The 20,575-nt window shown below is 43.3% G+C and overlaps 1 protein-coding gene across 1 annotated transcript in view; it reads right to left on the bottom strand.

The window, feature by feature from the left end:
• The window catches only part of GAD2 (glutamate decarboxylase 2), a 55,904-nt gene that overhangs the window by 18,556 nt on the left and 16,773 nt on the right, over positions 1-20,575 (bottom strand). Inside the window, exons 8-12 of the mRNA XM_023763899.1 lie at positions 17,801-17,880; positions 10,599-10,653; positions 9,065-9,181; positions 6,273-6,337; positions 432-510 (exon numbers count right to left, since the gene is read on the bottom strand). Coding sequence (XP_023619667.1) covers positions 432-510; positions 6,273-6,337; positions 9,065-9,181; positions 10,599-10,653; positions 17,801-17,880 — 396 coding nt within the window. The remainder of the gene's footprint in view (positions 1-431; positions 511-6,272; positions 6,338-9,064; positions 9,182-10,598; positions 10,654-17,800; positions 17,881-20,575) is intronic.

Here is a 20,575-nt window from a genome sequence, read left to right as displayed (position 1 = left end):
AGCTCTAGCTTGATAGGGTCACATATACCATTTGGCACAAACATAAGCAAACCCCGGCCAGGTGTGTTTTAACCAGAGGACGTGGAGGACTGCCACCCTCCCTCATCCCTGAATCTTCACTCTTTCATCCCATTAATGTTTTGCGAATAGTAATTCTCTTTGACCCATTATTAACCCCACAGATTACAACCTAACGTCCTAGGCTTTTTCACAAGTAGAACAATTTAGCCACGTGTAACACATGACTGTCTTGTCTAGTCAAATTGTAACCAGACTATCCTAGGGCATAAGAGCAGACCTTACAATTATCCTCATTAACAATTCCCCTTTTTGGATCTAACTCATTGTTCCAGCCTGTAAAATCATCCGTGTTCTGACTATGTCACTGCACACATTTACTCTTATGAAACCCCACAGATGGAATGACATACCTCTTCCCTAACCAGGAGAGCGGAGCACTGCAAAGGGACGCCCATCATCTTGTGTGGATTCCATGTCACAGAGTTGGCCCTAAGGAAAACAAGTCCTGTTAAGAGGTGGCATCACGACAAGCTCAGACTGCTTCCCTGTGCCTGGGCAACAGAGCTTCGGGGTTCTTGGCACTGTTTTTCAGACGCCAGGAAGACACTAAGTTTATAAAAGAACCAGCGGATCCATATCCTTTTCTCTTTTCCATGGAGGCATTCATTTGACTTCCAAGGTGGTCTGAGAGCCCCTTCAAATGACTGGAATCATCCAGTCCAGGGGCCCCTTTTGGCTACCAAGGAGCAGAGCAGCAGGCAAGTGAAGGAGCTGTCATGGTGCAGGTCTCCCCTGTCCCTGCTCCTGATACAGTGGTGCAGGGGTCCTCAAACTTTTTAAGCAGGGGGCCAGTTCACTGTCCCTCAGACCGTTGGAGGGCCGGACTATAGTTTAAAAAAAAAACTATGAACAAATTCCTATGCACACTGCACATATCTTATTTTGAAGTGAAAAAACAAAACGGGAACAAATACAATATTTGTATTTGCATGTGGCCCCCAGGCCGTAGTTTGAGGACTGCTGGTGGTGGTCTGGAGTTCAGAGCCATGGCTCCTTCCACTGCTGAATTTTGACCTTTTCCCAACCCAGTTTCTCCTTCTTCTGATTCAACTGATTACCAAATTTCTCAAATGTGTCATTTCATACTAGCTTCTAGCTCATCCCTGCTTCCATTTCTTCTTGAATCCAGTTATCCTTCCAGACTGCAAGTGAGACACACTACAGCTCCAACAGCAGCTTTCAACCAACTTGGTTTCAACACACTGGAGAAATACAATGCTCTTTCATCAACAGTATTAGTGATTCTCAGATCAGGGATTTATGCTGTTTGAAAAGTCTAAGCCATAGTCCTGTTTCAGATTCCTTTAATAATAAGAATTGTTATTATTTTCATCTAGATACAGCAATCATGTCTTAACTGACCCTTGGTTTCCATTTTATCTTCCACCCAGCTCCATATTTACTTCTTAGCTGTTTATGTCCCTCTCCTCTTTCTAAATTGTTGACAACTTCCTTTTGCCTCCAGCCCAAATTCGAATGACAGGGTATGGTTATGATACCCGCATGGCATCAAATGTGTTCGATCTTGTCCTTTCATTTTCTTGTACCCATTTCCATCACATCGGACTATCTTTTTTTCTCAGAAAATTCTGCACTTCTGGTCCAGGGTCTCTTAACGTGATTTCTTCTTTTTGAATGGCACCTCCCTTTGCCTCTTGGCTAAATTTTACTTATTCTTTAAGGCCTGGATCAAGTCTTATCTCTGCACCTTTCTCGGACTTCATTCAATTTCTCTCCCTCACTTCAACTTTATTGCTCCAACCCCCTCCTCCTCCAGGTCCCAGGAAAAGCAGCTGTCCCTCAGTGAGTTCCTACTGCTCACTTTCTATGCTTATCAGGCAAGTGAGTCCCTGCGCACAACTTCTGAGAAGCTGCATGTGACTTTGGTATAAAGAGACTCAGAGAAGGAGGAGAGTAGCAGTACCATCCATGACAGCTGCTGTGAGCGCTTCCCCCCCCCGGCTGAACAACAGTCTTGGGCTCACCCTGTGCCCAGCACACGAGGTGCAAAAACCTTGAGGAGAAATGAGAAGCTGGGAAAGATCTGGCTCATCTATTGGATGAATGGCAGGCTCAGCGGCCAGTCAGAGAGAACACTTACTGGCCTGGGGATCTTGTCTGATCAGTGAATAGTCCAGCTCTTCTTCTTGGCTGGAATTGAGGCAAGAGGCATAGGCAGTTCATGGCCAGATGGATACTAGCCCTGGAAGGAGGGCTAAGTGACTTCAGGACCAGAATCAAGGGGCCTGGGATCTAAGCAGTAGGTAACAGTGGTTCAGGGAACCAGCTTGGGAGACAATCTGTGTTTGCATATAGGTTCTATCACTTCCTAGCTAAGTGATCTTGAGCAAGTTAGTCAATCTCAATATGCCTAGATTTCCTTGTCTGTAAATAGAATAATAGTACAGTAAAGTGCTTAGAACTGTGTCTGACATACCATAAGCATTAAATAAGGTTGGCTTTTGCTATTGATTTCAGTTTTATTATGTATGAGCTGGTAACAGTGGGTACATAGATGCTGCCATCCTATAATATTGGACAGCTATATACCTCGTCCTGAGGAAACTCAGCCATCAGTAATGACTCGAATGGAAAAGAAAACAGCTGTTCTCCATTCCTCTGAGTATAGGTGTCTATTTCTATGCAGTGGCCAATGCGTCTTTTTAGAGTAGGAGGTGCCCAAGTCCACAGCTACCTGTCACTGTCCTGCTCTGTTCCAGAGGGGCTGCCTCACAAAGACAGCAAAAAGCTGAGCAGAGTGATTCAATGACGCGGCCTTAATTTATTGGCAAAATGTTGGCAATTTATAAAAAAACACCCTCCAGTTTATTTCAAAATGTTCTGCCCTTGGATTCAGACAAGTGGTGTCTGTGATTTTCCACAAGTTGAGAGAACTGAGTCCCCTTGGGCTGTTTTCAGACATAGCCAAGTGCCCTCATTTGCACCTCAGACTCAGCAGACCCCAAAGGAACTCATTCACTGGCTCCTCCCATCCTCCCAGACCTCTTCTTTGTCCTCATCTTCTGTGCCTCCCTCCCTGCTCCATTTTCCTCCCAGGCATCCAGCTCCCAAACCTGTGAGGCTTTGGTTTCATTCTCTTCTTCCTGGTTCCCTGACAGCGCCCCCTGCAGTTGTCTTTCCCCACCTCCTGGGTTCAACTGCTTTCTTCCCCAGTCCAAGAAATGTAATGCTCTCCGTGCGTAATAGAGGCCCAGGGGTTGAGCCTGACTTGGCTCTGTGGGCAGGGGCCCTGGGCAGGACTTGCAGACACTCGACTAGCTTCTTAGGCACTGCCAGGACTCCATCACAGTCTCCAAGCAACTCATCTGAACTTTCCCCAAGGACCCTTTCAAGCCTGCAAGTCCCTGCTCATCACCTTGCTTCTTCCACTTCTGCCTGATAAAGCTCCCATGCCCATCCCTGTTCAGGAGGAATCCTTCCTCCCTGGTCCCTCCACACAGCTCGCTTGTCTGTGTGTTGGGCCTTTACTTTCTCTGCCTTGAATTTTAATCCATTGTTGATTGTCAGTCTTCCCTGATGGAGGCTCAGCCTTTTGGAGACAGGCTTCCTATCATATTCATCCTTGTGCTCTCATGGAGCCTAGTGCGAGGCTTGCATATGGAGGAGGTTCTACAACTAGTGAGTTGAATTTCGGAACCTCTGACTCTTGGAGCGGAAGTGAGGGCAAAATTGGTAACAGGGAAGAAGCTGCACTGGAACTTTCAGCTGGGCCCGAGAGCCTTGAGAACGGACCATAGTAGTGGATTCATGTAGCAGCCTGCTGGGGGAGGGTTAAAGTCAATTTAAGCCTAGCCGGTTTGGCTCAGTGGTTGAGCTTTAACCTATGAACCAGGAGGTCATTGTTCAGGGCAAATGCCTGGGTTGTGGGTTCAATCTCCAGTAGGGGGGCGTGAGAGAGGCAACTGATCAGTGATTCTCTCTCATCATTGATGTTTCTCTCTCTCTCTCTCTCCCTCTCCCTTCCTCTCTGAAGTCAATGGAGGTGTATTTAAAAAAGAATAGTTCGTTTACAGTGCACAGAAACAGACTTTGGAGCCTGGGGGCTCCTGGCATGCACTCTCAGTGACACCATCTCTGGCCATTTGCACGGTGCTAGCGAGGAAGAGGATTGCTTTCTGAGAATTGGGTTGGTTCTTGAAGGGGATGCCAGGCAGGGCTCTGGGAGCTTGTACCATTTTGTTATGTGGACAGCACTCTGGGATCCCGGTGACCATGAGGAAACCTCTGGATTTGGGGACAAAAATCAACTATGGATTTCCTCCACTTTAGCGTGAGTCCTAACGCTTGGGAAAACATGATGCCCCAGGTGAAGCCAATTGTTTTCCTAAATTTGTGCCCATGCACATTATGCCTAGGGGTTTCCACGGGCCCTGCAACCTTATTCACCAACAAAAGTGTGCTTTTGGCGGATGATAAGTCAGCCTGTTGGATCATCTCAGATAAATGGAGGGAATTGAAGGGATTCTGATAAAAGCAAAACACCATCAGTCCCTCGTTTTTAGGACCTCATGTCTGGCTGTTCCACTGGGTAGAGTTCATTACTATACAGTTGCAAGACCTGCGGCAGTGGCAGAGGACTCTGTTCTATTGTGAGTGTTCTAAGCCTTGCTCTCAAATAACAGTCTTTAGTGCCAAGGTGCGTGGGTGTGTTTTTCCCAGGCTCAGGGAAGGTAATTTAGCAGCTTTTAAGTCATCATCAGCGTAGGATGCTGCATGGCTTTTAGCACTCAGAGTCCCAGGTGGCATTAAAGGTAGAATAACAGATGCTCACTTTTTGTGCCCGTCACAAAGAAACTCAGAGAAGAGAAGGTACTGTGTACAGAACACTTCTGTCGAAATCACTTGAATTTAATTCCTGTTCTGAGCATTTAAACAGGCACCTCCTCAATTGTTCCCTTTTGTTCATTGCCTCTCCCTGTTTAGTTCGTTGCCTCCTTCTTAAGTTTTGGGTTTTGAGCAGAGTGAGGCCTGTGAGAAGCCCTGAAGGACCAGAAGCAGAGACTAGAAGTGGCTCCTTGTAGGAAGGGACAGGCCCGTCCTCATCCACCCACACCCACAGGCACCTGCAATCAGAGAAAGGGCAACGACTCGGAACAGCGACCCTGCTGGTCTATGTCGAGTCTTCCCAGTCTTCTCTTCACTAAGGAGGCAGGGTGCCCCTGACTCCGCCTCAGCAACCCCACTCCTCTTTCTACTCCCAGATTCCCTGGGTATTGGTTCTGGCCTGGCTGCCCGGCAGGACCAGTGGGGACAGATGCTCCCGAGTGCCACCAGCCTGACTCCTCATCCTGGAACAGAAATTGTGCCAAGCTGTCCGGGGGCAGAGCCAGTGGAAAGCTTTTCCTGGGCGGCATCTGGCTACTTGGCAGGGCACGCTGGGAATCTGGCAGCCTCCATTGAATTCAGGCCTGCTCAGTTGCCTGGAGTGTCAGAGCTCACCACGCAGTTGACCTGCGGTGTCGTGATGGGAGAACAGGGAACTCTGAGCTCCCTCTGCACGTGGTCCAGAGCCCCAGGCTGGTTTTTCATTCTGTGATTTTTGTTTTCTGTTTGCTTTGGATCTGAATATGCTTTACACTAATCAAATAATATCTCTTTTGTGTTTTATGGCTTTTTCTCAATGATTTACCGCTTAGTTTCTGAATAAAGGTGCTTTGTGGCATCCCTCAGGGTTATATCAGGAAAAAAATATCATGGGAATAAAAGCGTGTTCCACTTTAAGTAAAGTGGCCATTGAAACCCAAACCTGTCATAAATTACAAGGTGTTTATTTGCTTTGCTAAATTATTTACTGGTTTCTTTAAAGCAGTGGGTGTTATCCTTCATGGAACCCAAAAGCCATAGGTCTCCCTCGGAAAGTTTTAAACAGTTTTGGTGGATGGTTCAGAGATCCTAGAAAGGTCATTCCTGATTTCTCTGGTGAACCGTGGGCCCCAGTTGGGAATCTGTGTGTCTGAGAGATATTCCCCCTGCGCCATTAGATATAGGCTCTGGTTTCTTTTTGTTGATTACACACGGTATTTACACATATATGACCACACAAGGCAAGGCACACAAGGACTGCACAGAGCGGGCTCACCTGTATACAACAGCTCTTAGAGATCGGGTGTAACTTGCTTTCAGCATTTAGCTTTCACACTTAACACTGTGAACAAGAAAAATGTGTGTACCTCTCCACGCCGCTCAGTTTCCACTTGTGTTTCTGGGACATCAGCAATCCCCCACCCCAAGCGGCCTGAAAAAGGAAGATCATACAAGGAAAAGGTAGAAGTTTTTCATTGCTTAAATTTCTATAGTTTGGTGTCTTTCAGAACAGTGAGCATTTCCTTGACCCCAGACAACTTAGGGGTTGGCCACCTTCTAGATTTTTTTAATTGTGTGGCTTTGATTCTGGTACAAGAATGTTGGTGAGTAGCACTGACTTTAGGTCATCATGGCTTTATGATAAGTATTCAGAGAAAATTATTTCCCCTCTCTTTGGGAGCAGAAAACATTTAGAGGCCAAGCTAGATAAATTTCTATTATTCCAGAGGTATAGTCTGCATAGTAATTACCAAACTTCTGTTGCTTCCATGAGTCACAATGTGAGTTGTGCATTGGGCTACCAGAGACCCCTGTGTTTTACACATGAAGACACTGAGAAAGGATTGAACAACTTGAGTACCTTCAGTGACCTGGTCTCGGAACTGGGAGTCTAAATCAATTAAACTAGATTCTCAAAGTTTAAATTAGGGGTCTATTCTAAGGTTTCACACTCCATCCCGCATTTATGTGGTGTAAGGAGCCACATTGGGGCTACCTTCCCTCAGTCTGCAAGAGAGACAGGTTCTCCCCACAGCCCATCGCCAGCACTCAGTCCGAGTGAAGCTCCTCATCTCAGAGCGAGGAAACCTATTATCTGTACAGTGTAGAGTTGAGAACATGGGCTGGGGACCCTTTAAACATCTTCCAAGTTGCAAGGAAAACTCTTTTGACAATTCTGAATGAATCCAGAGGGAGGACGTGGCTTCACAATCCAATTTCACTGCTGTGTGATTTTGGATAAGCTAATTTCTCTGTCAAAAGCAAAACAAACAAACAAACAAAAAACCTACCACCAAAAAAGCAAGCAGGAGAGATTTGTACCAGTCAGTTAGTTGAACAATTAGAACATGACCCTTAAATTTTTTTTCTCAAGTTTTTTCTCTGAACTGGTAGAGTAATCTTTAAAAATAGAATGTCAAGATAGAGATTCACTGGAAGATATTAACCTTCTTTGTGGGTAAAAAATATTCCTGGGATTATTTTAAAGGAAAAAAACCACCACTGTTAGCGTATAATTGCTCCCCCGCTTTGTTGTAATTTCAGTTCTTTTCCAAATGTGTAATCTTTTAAGATTTTTTAGCTTAATTATAGAATGTATAAACATTAAAGAGAATAAGTAGTAAACTTGATATGTTTCAAAGAAAGCGAATACAATTGGTTAAAAGACCTCCCAGCTCTGTTGTAATTACAATCCTGGAAGAGAGACCGCAGCATCTGCTAGCATAGGACACACAGACATTGCTATTTTTAAAGCAGTCAGGGTAATTGTCTTCCTGAATCAGCTAGCAAGGTTTAACAGACTGCCAGTTCCAAGACCAGGTCACTGAAGGTACTCAAGTTGTTCAATCTTTTCTCAGTGTCTTCATGTGTAAAGCATAGGGGTCTCTGGTAGCCTAATGCACAACTCACATTGTGACTCATGGAAGGAACAGAAGTTTGGTAATTACTATGCAAACTATACCTCTGGAATAATAGAAATTTATCTAGGTTAGCCTCTAAATGTTTTCTGCTCCTAAAGAGAGGGGAAATGATTTTCTCTGAATACTTATCATAAAGCCAGGATGACCTAAAGTCAGTGCTACTCACCAACATTCTTGTACCAGAATAAACTTAGGCTTCCTTCACTGAGAAAGCCACACAATTAAAAAAAAAGTCAGCCCTAACCGGTTTGGCTCAGTGGATAGAGCGTCGGCCTGTGGACTGAAGGGTCCCAGGTTCGATTCTGGTCAAGGGCATGTACCTTGGTTGCGGGCACATCCCTAGTAGGGGGTGTGCAGGAGGCAGCTGATCAGTTTCTCACTCATCGATGTTTCTAACGCTCTATTCCTCTCCCTTCCTTTCTGTAGAAAATCAATAAAATATATATTTTAAAAATAAATAAATAAATAAAAAGTCAGCTTTACCAAATACTGTGCTTAGCAATATTTTGACACCAACTCCTTATTTCAAACCTGGATCATTAACAGTTTGCAGATAGCAGCTAATCTTGAGCCACACTATGAAAAATACTGGCCTAAATTTAAATCCCTGCAATTTGTCCTTCTAAAAATGGACAGTTTTCCATTTGAAAATGTTTTCATGGGCATTTTTTTTTTAGTGTGACTAAGCCTACAGTCAAAATTCTCACATCTAGTTTACCTTAGCTGATCAAGCTAAGAAATTGGTAGGTATTTCTTAGCAAGCTGTCAAGTCTGCTTTCTTCTCAGTATATATAAATACCTGACTTGAGTTTTTTGAACCTTTGGGTTTCCTATATAAATGCAATTCCTGTTTATCCATGTGAGCATTCTTGCAGGGCAGTAAGCTCTGCATGTGTGTGCTGTGTGTGCACAAAGGACATGTGGCTCAATGGATTAAGAACTAAGTGCTCAGCTCAGGTACTGGCCAAAGAAATAAGAGTATTATCATGTCGGGAACATTAAGACATAATCAACCTCAGACTGCTTCCAGTGAATTTGTATATTTTGTCAATTGTGAGCTATTTTTGTCTTTTCAGTTATTAAAAGCTGAAATATTACCATTCTAAAATGAGGGAGAGAAAGAGAGAGAGAGAGAGAGAGAGAGAGAGAGAGAGAGAGAGGAGAACAAATTTCATTCCATGAGCCCCAGGTGAAAAATGCGCAAGGACATTTTAGCGGCAGGCCTATGGGATACTTACATCCACATGCATCCAGATCTTATACTTTTTGCAGATGTCAGCGACAGCTAAGAGGGGATCAAATGCTCCGTACACGGTGGTCCCAGCTGTGGCACTCACGAGGAAAGGGACAAATCCCTATGCAAATGAGAAAGCCCCAAGACATGTAAAACAGGGATTCAAAGATTCTTTAAAATAGCTGGCAAAAACAAGGAAATCCCCCCCTCTCATACAGGTGCATTTTTGGAGCCACCAGAAAGGCCATTGAAACCTCAGAGCCTGGTAGGGACAATATTCACACTCCAGGACTGGAGTTCTCCAGGCCATTCCTCGGGAACAGAAGACATTCTGGTTCTCAGAAAAGGCTACACTGGACCCAGAGGTGAATACCCTTTGTGGTGCTCACCAGTCATTTATATTTTCTAGGGATGTCTTCTGGCCTTTCCTCCTACCCTTTGCTAACTTTCTAGTCTTTCTTGTTCATAAAAGGACCTCAACTTAATAAATTAGCAGAAAAGAGAACAATGAGAAGGAACTCCAATCAGCTCATTACTCCTATTTGGAAAATCCTCAGATAACTTATTTGGAGTCTTAGAGAAGAGGATTCATATGGAGCTAAACAATAACCTCTGACTTTTATGCGTGTTAGTAGTTCTCAGTCTGTCTGGCCCTGGCTAACTGAAATTGATTGAAATAAGAGATGGCTGCTGAAAGAAGGCAGAAGAATGACTCAAATAGATGAACATGTTACTCCACATGCCACAACATGATGTTACAGAGTCAGTCTGTAGGTGGCAGCAAAGGCTTAATCTGTGATTTACCTTACAAGAAGTAGTTCTAGTACAAGAACAAGGGGAACCTCCCACTGCCAATTTATAGGGGGGAAAAGGCATATAAATAGAAATAATTATTCTTGAGTTCATAATAACCAAAAGGTGTTACAGCGTTGAACTAGGATCTGTAGGTTATATTCAGTGGGAATTTGATTAAGAGAATTCTAGAAATAAGCTCTCTGGCTTGCGAACCATCCAGGGATGTACATGACTTTCCAGAGCTTTGTGGGACTCTGTAGCAGGTCTCCAGAACTTATTACTTCTCAAGAGTTCTAAACGGTTTCTGAAAAAGAAGGCGTTTAGAGAGCCAGGCATACCAGTATGTGTACAGGCAGGAAAAAAATGGCCCCTTTCTAATAACCTCACAGCAGTAACTGACACGCTGCATTAGCATTCTGATATTTTCCACTTTCTGATCTTTCACATGTGTCTGCTTGATGCCAAGTCTCTTCATACAAGAAGACAAATGCTTTGGAAACTCCTACAATATTATTGTGGATGTTATTTATTCAGCAACTTAGACCTTTAGAAATACAGGTCTACAAACCAGAGACATAAGTAATGAGTAGATGCAAAATTCCATATTCTCATTAAAGCTGGGAGGTTGAGGTTCGGGTCCTCTTTTTAATAATAAAACCGAAGTGTGTTCTCCACTGGATCGGACTAGAGATTTGTACCCTTAGCTTGTCATGGGCTAGATGAAGCTCCCTACAAAAACTTACTTTTTGTTTGGCTTCAAGGATCCTTCTTTCAAGGTCAGATGGGATCATTTTCCCCCTGAAAGGAAAAATAGATTATAGATTTGCTTTGAATAATTTACTTTTTTTGTCCTTGACAAGCGGCAACATGAGGGTAAAAATCCAACCCTAAACCGTTGATAATAATAATCAGTTTAAACAACTCTCATCTCTTTTCAGAAAGAAATGCATTTCCTCCCTGACTGATGCAAGGCTCCAGTATCTGGCAGGTTCCGGGGACTCCTGACCACTGTGCACTCGGCACAGATCCTGCTTTTCGGGTCATCCTCTTAATTCAGTTAAAACAAGGCTGCTTTGGAGCAAGACATTTGGCAATGGAGAGAGAGTGCAGAAAAAGACTTGTATTTCAAACCTTCTAATGGATGGACCTGCAATTTCACATACAGACAAAATACCAAGACGAGAAAATGCATTCTGAAGCCTTTGAATGAAATATTAAGCCAAAAAGCTACCTAATTACATGCTAAGTGCTAAAATCATGAAGCAGGCCAAGAACTCATAAATTCAAATTTCAAACAGGAATTGGAGAAAAAACATCCTTTCATCCCCATAATGCTTCTTTCCTAAAATAAAAACACAAATAGTGCTTTGCTTGCTATAAAACTCCACTATTATAACAACCAGAGGAGTTGATTTCTCCAAGAAGCCAGATGTGGCTAGCTGTGTGATCTTAGTCAAGTTTCTTTATTTCCCTGTGTGTTATTATTATTACTAACCCTAGAACATAGTGGCAATAATATCACTCATAGAGTTATGAGGATTTAATGAGTTAATAAATGCAAAGTATTTTAAAAGTATTTGACATATGGGATGCATTCCATAAATGTTAGCTTTTGTTGTTGGGATTGTTGTTATGTATTGCGACATTCCTAGCTAAGACGTTTGGGGAAGCACAGGCAAAGGGCGGACAGAGTAGGTACAGAGGCCCGGAGGAGTGAAATATTCTTTCAACCAACACAGCTCTCTTGAGTTTGCTAGACCGGTTAAACTTTTCACAGCAAGGTCCTTGATCTAGGTGTGTTTTTTTAAAGCAATTTGGAGAAATACGTTATGAGGAGGAGGTTGGAACAATAAATGGTGGGAGGGTGCTACTAGCATTTAGTGAGCAGCAAGAGGGGTAGTAGGATTTGTCACTAGCTCAATAGTCCATCCGTGGCTGTCCCTGTGACTCCAGAAATAGCACGAGAATTGGGCTGCTTCATTACATCTCCTAGTGTGACCATGCCTAAGGTTTTGCATATTGAAATGTTATTTCATTGTTATTGTGCTACCATCTCTCCATTTAAAAACATAATTTGTGCATTATATAGTGAGCAGGTAAGTTATATTTTCTACAATTTTCATTTCAGGCTAATAAACGAGGTGCTGCAAATAGTTGGAATATAAAGCAGACATTAGGCCTGAAGGCATTGAGAACCACTGATTTATGCGAAGTTGTTTGCCAAAGAAAAGCAGTTAAAAGGCAATTACCTGGCGATGGTAATGGACAAGTTAATAGTGATTAGTCAGACAGGGGGTAACGAACAAAGGCATTGAATGTGCATTAGGTACAAAGGATGCACTCCACCTTGGAGCAGCCACCTTTGGGGAACTTCTATGCAACGGGGACAGGAGGAGGGACAGAGGGAGTGCAGAGGTGGGGAGGACATCTCACTCCCTGTGTTTATCTCTTCACTTCACAGCTTAGCCTGGGAGCAACCTGGGAGGAGTGATTTTCACCTCTCCTAGACCAGACTGCCGAAACACCTCACTCCAGGCCTGCTATAAGCAAAATGTTCACCTTTCAGAGGAAATGCAGATATTTATCTTTTATATAAAGTTCTAAGCACATTACATTTACTGTAGTGCCTTTGTAGTATATGGAAATTGAGAGAATTCCCAGAAATTGTTTACAAATTCCCAATTTTACCTGGTCTACTAAAACCAATCACCTGTCTGCCTTGCGAAGTTTGAGGCGGACTAGCTTGACAATCGCTATCTCCTCATCTAATCATGTTCTGTTAAGTTTAGGCAGTAAGGTATCACAGATTAAGGCACATTAGAATTGGAAGGGGCTCAAACCTGATTCGAGTTTGTCTCCTTTTACAAATGAAAAAACAGGCCAAGAGAGGCAACGTGACTGCCCAAGATCAAAAGCTGGTAAAAGGCTGGCTGTCACTAGAAATAAAATGAGCAGCTTCCGGCACAAACTCAAAGGGCCAAAGATATAGGAAACCTATTTGGGAAGATTGGAGTCTTTTAGGATAAGATAAATCCTTTAAGATAATATCTGAATTTCATGGATCAGAGGTGTCATTCAAGTCTTCCAGGAAAGCAGTGATGAACATACAGTTGGTTCCATTTCTGTATTGGCAAGCTGTGGGGCAGCAGGAAGGGGCAAGCTTATCAAATGCAATATGCCCCCCTTAGGCATGGGGGTGCGTTCCAAGACCTCCACTGCATAGAACCAATATATATATAATGTTTTTTTTCTTATACATACATGCCTATGAGAGAGTTTAATTTATAAATTAGGCACAGTAAGAGATAAACAACTAATAATAACATAGAACAATTAGGCAATATACTGTAATAAAAGTTAAGTAAATGTGGTCTCTCTCTCTCTCTCTCTCTCTCTTTCTCTCTCTCTCTCAACAGCTTATTGTCTTTATTCACCTTTTCACTTAAAGAAAGCACTTTATGGCTTCCCTTTGGTATCTGAATTGTCAACATTACTACCCTTACACGTTGGGGCTATTATTAAGCAAAATAAAGGTACTCTGTCTTCCACTCCCATATTGGTTTTGTCCACTTCAGAACCCAGAGCCTGGCACACTGCAGGTGGCAGCTCAACATTCGTTGGAGGTGTGTGATTAGAAGGCAAAAGTTTAACTCAAGGACGATATTACTGTGATTACGTTATTCTTTGACCAGACAGCTAGTGTGGGGGCTTCTGGAGACAAAATTTTTCATTTTTCCATTTATGTTAGAATTGGCTGAAATACTTTAGAATAATGGTTTTTAAATTTTAGTGCACATAAAAACCACCTGTGTGTGCCTTTATTTATTTTTAATTTTTGTTAATTCTCATCCAAAGATATTTATCTTTTTCCTTTGATTTTTAGAGAGTGTGGAAGGGAGGGAGAGAGAGAGAAAAAAAAACACCCACACATTGATGTAAGAGAGACACATCGACTGATTGCCTCCCACATGCACCCCAACCAGAGCTGAGATGGAGCCTGCAACTGAGGTATGTGCCCCTGACCAGAATGGAGCATGGGACCCTTCAGTCCAGGGGCCGACCCTCTATCCTGAACTGGTTAGGGCTGTGTGTGCCTTTAAAACACAGATTCTTTGGCCCCGCTGTTAGGGATTTTGATTCAGTCAGTCAGTTATAAGACCCAGGAATTAATGAATCCCACAAGGATTTATTGCACACTTACTATGTGCTAAACACTGGGTAAACAGCCAGTTTCTACTCTCCAGGGCTCACATGCCAATAAGGAAGATACATAATAACATAGTTAGTAGACAAACATGCATAAGAATTTGCATTTCTAATAAGCACCCAGGGTGATGCGGAAGCGGGTAGACCTAGCTCCAAGAAATATTGCTTTAGAAATGGAACGTTTCACCTGGTAGGCACTTAAATAACTGGGTAACATACTAGCCAAGTACTTTCATGTGACCCATGGTTTTGAGCCAGCATGGCTTGGGCAGCGAGCAGAAGGAGCTCCCCAATGTGGCCCTATGCGGCCCTGCCTGCCTGTGTGCTGTGGGCGAGTACCTTGGGCGACGACCAGCAGGCTCTTCTGAGGATTAGGAGCTGTCTGGCCAGTCCTGGCTTTTCCGGCCCAGCATCTCTCGGTGCAGGGCAGCTGTGGATGGCAGCTGTCACATCCTCTGTCTGTTCTAAAAGCATTTCTATAGCCAAAAGTTCTTCAATGTTTACACATCCAACCTTTAGGCTCACAGATAAGTGGTAACCGGCTCTGTAAGGCTGCTTTCTGTTAGTTGTTGGTGTTTACTAGTAAGAAAGCAACATTAAAGTGATGCCTCTTGTACCAGACTGCTGCTTTGAATGCTGTGGTTTTGCATTAAATTCCCGATTAGCGGTAGCCTTTGAAAATTCACATGATGCTATAGGGTCAGATAACTGCAAAAAGTTGCCTGGGGAAATCCCACAATGCCAGCTAGAGCTGCCAGCAGGAAAAATCCTCTCCTTGTGGGAAGGGCAAAACACATGGATTACATCATGTGTGGATTTTTGACTCAGATTCATGGCTATCCTTCATGGCTCTGAAGGAGAAAGCTACCCATCCTACCTAAAGGGGCACGCTCCTGCAGAGTGTGTACCTCCAGGCAGGCATTCCAATGGGCACATATGGGGTGCTTGAGTCATTGGGGACCTGCTCATTGACCTGCTGCACTTGTAGTAATTCTACCAGCCTTTCCTAAGTGAGGAGAGCTTGGCTCTGTTCACAGAGACACGAGCGCAAAGAAGAAAGGACGTGTGAGTCCTTCCTGTTAGAAAGTGACTAATGTTATGATCACTGTTAATAGCAACACAACATCAGTGATAATGACTTACCATTTTTAGGAAGAGTCACTGCACTATGCCTTAGATAAGGCTCTGAGAAGCAGCTGAATGTGGCTAAACATTTGAAATGAGGAGACAGAATAAACTGGGCTTCTGCTCCAAACCTTGTGCTAATTGTGTGTACTTGAAGCACTTAGTTCTTTCTTGTACTCACCTGCCTCCCAAGGTTTACATGAGGATCAAATGAAATAGTAAATGTAAAACACTATAGGGCACTAAGTGTCGGAAGCCAGTTCCAGCATGTCAGCAGGGCTGAATCATCTGGAGATGGCTGAGGGCATTTTCCCAAACCTGAAAAGGATGCATAAATGATTGTTTGCTGCCAGACAGGTCAGGGCATTTCAATCTACATGTTATTGCCTCCTGCTGGCCAAACACCTGAACAGCCGGAGGCATTTCCTCTAATCTGACAATGGATTCTGTATCTAACCCTTCCCCTTGAAGTGTATATCTACCTCGCCTTAGGACAAATTGTGTTAATAAAAAGCACAGGGTCCCGAGACAAGGAGAACTTAGTTCCTTTAGCTAAGCCTTCTCTGACTCCCCATAATGCCTTTCAAAATTATGTTTTGTCTATGGACTCTTATTTAATTTACGCACAGTGTCCCCAGCTCAGCCTTTTCTCTCCTAAATACCTGGAAGGCAGGCTTAGTGGACTCCTCCCAAGGCTATTTCCATGGTCACAGCCTGATTTTCACAGGAGTAGAAGCAATATTGGTGCCATAAGGAGTGGAGTCAAGAGCCTCCTCTGTTCTCCCAGATAATCTATCTTCCCATTGGGATTCAACTCAAGAGCACCTACAAAGCCATAGCCGTTTTGGCTCAGTGGATAGAGAGTTGGCCTGTGGACTGAAGGGTCCTGGGTTTGATTCCGGTCAAGGGCACGTGCCCAGGTTGTGGGCTTGATCCCCAGTAGGGGGCGTGCAGGAGGCAGCCCATCAATAATTCTCTCTCATCATTGATGTTTCTCTCTCTCACTCCTCTCCCAAATATATATATATATTTTAAAGAACACCTACAAATTGGAAAAAACATGGCCTGTCAGACAATTCTTCCCTGGATTCCAGGCTCATTACTTACAACCGTTTGGCTACAGATTAAGGAAATGTTTTGTTATTTAAATTTTTATCCCCAGTTAGCAAATTTTGTGTCTGTGCCAATTTTCTCCTCAAGTACCTGATAGTGAGGAACACTGGTAGCCTTAAAAGTATAAAGCGGTTCCTTTTTCAGAATGTGTTCACCTCACTCCAGTCCTCTCTATCATTTCATGCCCATCTTACTGCTAGAGTCACTGACCAGTCTCTCGTCTTCCTTGCTCCCTGAAGGGTGTTTCACTCATGCCCTTGGCAGATAAAAATGCTTGCAAGTTACCTGGTGTCCAGACTCATCAAGTTCAAATGCTAAGTTTAGCTTTTTATCCCCAAAAAGAAAAAATAAAACATCACTGTTTTTTCTCATTGTAGAGGTAATGTGCACTCCTTGCAAACAAATTCTGGCAATATATAAAGGTGTGAACAAGAACATGGCAGGCTATTGTAATTTTATCTTCCAGAGGGAGATGTGGCTATTTATTAATCAGTTTGGTTTTTTGAGTTTTCAAAATCCCACATGGCCAGACATGTTTGCTATGGCTGTCCCCTTCCCCTCCTGGAGCCCCACAAGCTCATTGCTACTTCTGTGGCTTTGCTGGTGGTACTCAATCTTCTGCTATTGTCCCCACCTCCACTCCCATTTCCAACTCATCTCCAATTTTTAAAATCCAGCTCAAGCCCTCGCTGCTGCATGAAACCTTTCAACCTGACCAATGTATGCAATGTGTACTCTGGGCCACACAATTCAACCATATCAATGTCTCTTCTGATGCTACTCCGTCTCTCCACTTAGATCATATTCTGTCAGGGCACTGGGATTATGCCTTATCTTTTTCTAGAGCTTAGTGGTATGGTGGGCAATCATAAATGTCTGTCCCATAAATTCATACCAATAAATAAGTGGTTAATTTAATTTTTATAGGTTCCAAGCTACAGGCTAATGATAATTTACATGAATATCTTGAAAATGCTATTAAATCTTCCTTTCCCCTTCCCCTCCCCACCTATTCACAGAATGCCTATGAAGGTATGGGTGTCAATGAAAACATGGATTCTTCTTTGGTTCCAGCACAAAGCTGATGAGTTGCTGAGGCATTATTTATTCCCTACTCGCTAAAATGCCACCCCCCTTCTGTAATTACTTCATCAAGTGCACACCATTCAGGGTTCCTAGAATGATGACATCACCATAAATCAGTGACCAAGTGGTTGGTGTTGATGAATGTCCTTGTGCACCATCTTGGTGCAGAATATTTTGGTAGATTTAACAAAGGTTCTGATTCAGTCAAGGGCCATGGAAGGCTCCGTGGCACTGAGGGACACCATCCCACGACTCCGAGCAAGAGCCCGTGTGGAAAAGAAAGTGAATGGCGGTGGCCAGGATGGCAGCCAGGTTTTCTGCCCCCATGGTCATCACCTGTTTTCAGACTAAAAGGTATACACATGTGTGGAATTTGCAAATTGCTAACCAACAAGGGTTGCATATTCATGCTCACCTCTCATCACATTTAATTAGAATCACGCTGTCTGTTCCAATGCCCAAGGCTGCAGCTCCCTTCTTGAGAGAAAAATGACTCTGTAAAAAAAGCATATTAGTAATTAGCTGCATATAAAGTCAAAATCCACTCCCTTTGCTATTTTTTTTTCATTTCTCCTATTTCTAACCTGTGCCTCCAAAGCCTGGATTGCTGCGAGAAGAAGGCATCCTTCACTTGGGCTTAAAAAATTGTCACAAAATCTACATAACATAAAATTTACCATCTTCATCATTTAGAAATGCACAATTCAGTGGCCTTAAGTACATTAATGTTGCTGTGCACCCATCACTACCATCCATCTCCAGAACTCTTTCCATCTTGCAAAACTGAAACTGAACCCATGAAACAACAGCTCCTCATTCCTCCCTCTCCACAGCCCTTGGAGACCACCATTCTACTTTCTGTCTCTATGAATCTGGCTATCCTAGGAACCTCATGTAAGTGGAACCATGCACTATTTACCTTTTGTGAGTGGCTTGTTTTACTGAGCATAAGGTCCTCAAGATACATCCATGTCATAGTTTATGCCAGAATTCCCCTCATTTTCAATGCTGAATCATATTCATTGTATATATACATCACGTTTTGTTTTCCATTCATCCATCCATGGACACTTGGGTGGCTACTACCTTTTGTCCATATGGATAATGTAGTATGAGCATGGGTGTGCAGATATTTCTTTGAGCCATACTTTTAATTCTTTGGAGTATACTCAGAAGTGAACTACTGGGTCATATGGTAAGTCTATTTTTGAGGAATTGTCATACTGCTTTCCACATCAGCTGTACCATTTTCCACTCTCACCAGCACTGCTCCATGGTTCCAGTTTCTACACATCCTGTCAATAATTATTTTCTGGATTTTTTTTTGAGACTAGTCATTCTAATGGGTGTGGAGTGATACCTCATTATGGATTTGCTTTGCATTTCCCCAATGCTCAGTATCAGTAATAATTATGATTAGTGATACTGAGCATATTTTCATGTGCTTATTGGCCACTTTGGAGAAAGGTCTTTACAAGTCCTTTGACCACTCTTGAATAGATGTTTTGTTTGTTTGCTTGTTTGTTTGTTGCTATTGTTGTTGAGTTCACTTGGACTTTTAAGTGAAATACTAAGCCCCTGGAAATTGTAAAAGGACCTGCTACTCCAACACACAGCAACCCAAGCCAATGTTATATACAAGGGGTAAGCGCACATCGACTGTCTCCAGCAGCTGTGTATGTATGGTTCCCAAACTTCTATTTTGCTACCAAGAGGTTACACTCAGTTTCTCTCAAAGTTCAGTGGAATTGTGTGCACTCAAGAGAAGAGATTGGCTTTAAATTCAGCACCTTTTGTCCCAGGATTGTTGGAGGGGCTATGTGTTGTGCAGGTGACTGCCCGGCCTGGGCTGGGCTCCGGAAGGAGGCCTTGGTTCCTGGCTTGGGCAGAAGGCTGCGTGGGAAAGGCCACACTGACAAAGCACGGCCACATCTTCGTGCTCTTGGTTATTGATTCCGGATAGGAATCTGAATCTTTTTTTTTTTTAATGGCTGTATCACTGTGCAATGTGGAAAGCTGAGAGGCTAACTTAAGCCCAGCTGTACTGCATCTGCTCAGCAGCCTCCTACTATTAACTACAGATCATTAAGCCGTCCAAGAGGGAGCTGCTGCCTCAATTTACATCTCCAAAGGGCTGCTGGCTGGAATTGTAAGTTATGGTTCCTGAGTGGGCTCTCTATTCAAAGGCCCACTTTTGACTTATTTGAATTCTTAAATATGCAGCATAGGAACTGCTATTATACTTTTAGGGGGTGTGTCTTATAAACAAGAGGAAATCACATTTAAAACAGTAGCAAACAATGCAAACCAGTTAACGGGGCGCTGAACAGAGGCGTTTTAAAAGCCCAGTGTGGCTAAGAAGTAATGAGAAAGGGCCATTAGCCTCATTTTACAACCTCAGAAAGACAAAGTGGACATTTGTTACCAAGATACCCGGGAACTAGGAGAGAAAGCTTAATTGGGTTTGTAAAGATGCATGTCTCCGTCACTAAAAAAAAATAGTGGTCTCTCTTGCTTACTTAGCAGATCCCTAAGCCACCCAGGAAAGGGCGAAAACAGCCCTAAGTCTCCCTGCCAGGAGGGCACAGAACAGAGGAAACAGCTGCCCCACTGAGCAAGCACAAGCCTCAAATGAGGCCCCTCAGTGAATGAGCTTGTAAGCACTAAACTGCCAAGTGGCAAATTGGGGATAAGTGAGAGATCTGGTGCACCTGGTCAATGAGAGGAAGTCGTCTCATCTGGTATTTAATGGGAAAGGCTAGGGATCCTCAAATGAGGAGCAATTAACCAGGATAATTGATCACTGTACCAAATACCACACACTTAAAGACAAACACATGCCCAAACAGAAAGCTTAAAGATGGGGAACAAAGGTGATATGAGGCATGAAAAAGAAAATTAGATACCGAACGCATTTGTATTTCAGGAAAGGGAGCAGGGAAATAGCTAGATGTTGTCCACAAAATAGCAAGGGACCCATAAAGAGGAAGGGACTTGAGAGACAAAAAAAGACACTGCCTAATGAGGAAGAAACAGGGAAGCCAGCTTAAATGGCCCATCTCTCTGTGCTGATGGAGAATCATTTGTAATCCTTAGCACCACATCTCTTGGAACCACTTGTTGATGAACCAGAGCACAGCAGCAACCTAGATGCTGAGGAGCCTGGAAACCAAGTGTCTAGAGACGTCTC

Source organism: Myotis lucifugus, unplaced genomic scaffold, assembly GCF_000147115.1.
Source record: "Myotis lucifugus unplaced genomic scaffold, Myoluc2.0 scaffold_306, whole genome shotgun sequence".
Lineage (NCBI taxonomy): Eukaryota > Metazoa > Chordata > Mammalia > Chiroptera > Vespertilionidae > Myotis > Myotis lucifugus.
Note: the sequence above shows the minus strand (reverse complement) of the source record. Positions and strands in the feature narration are given on the sequence as shown.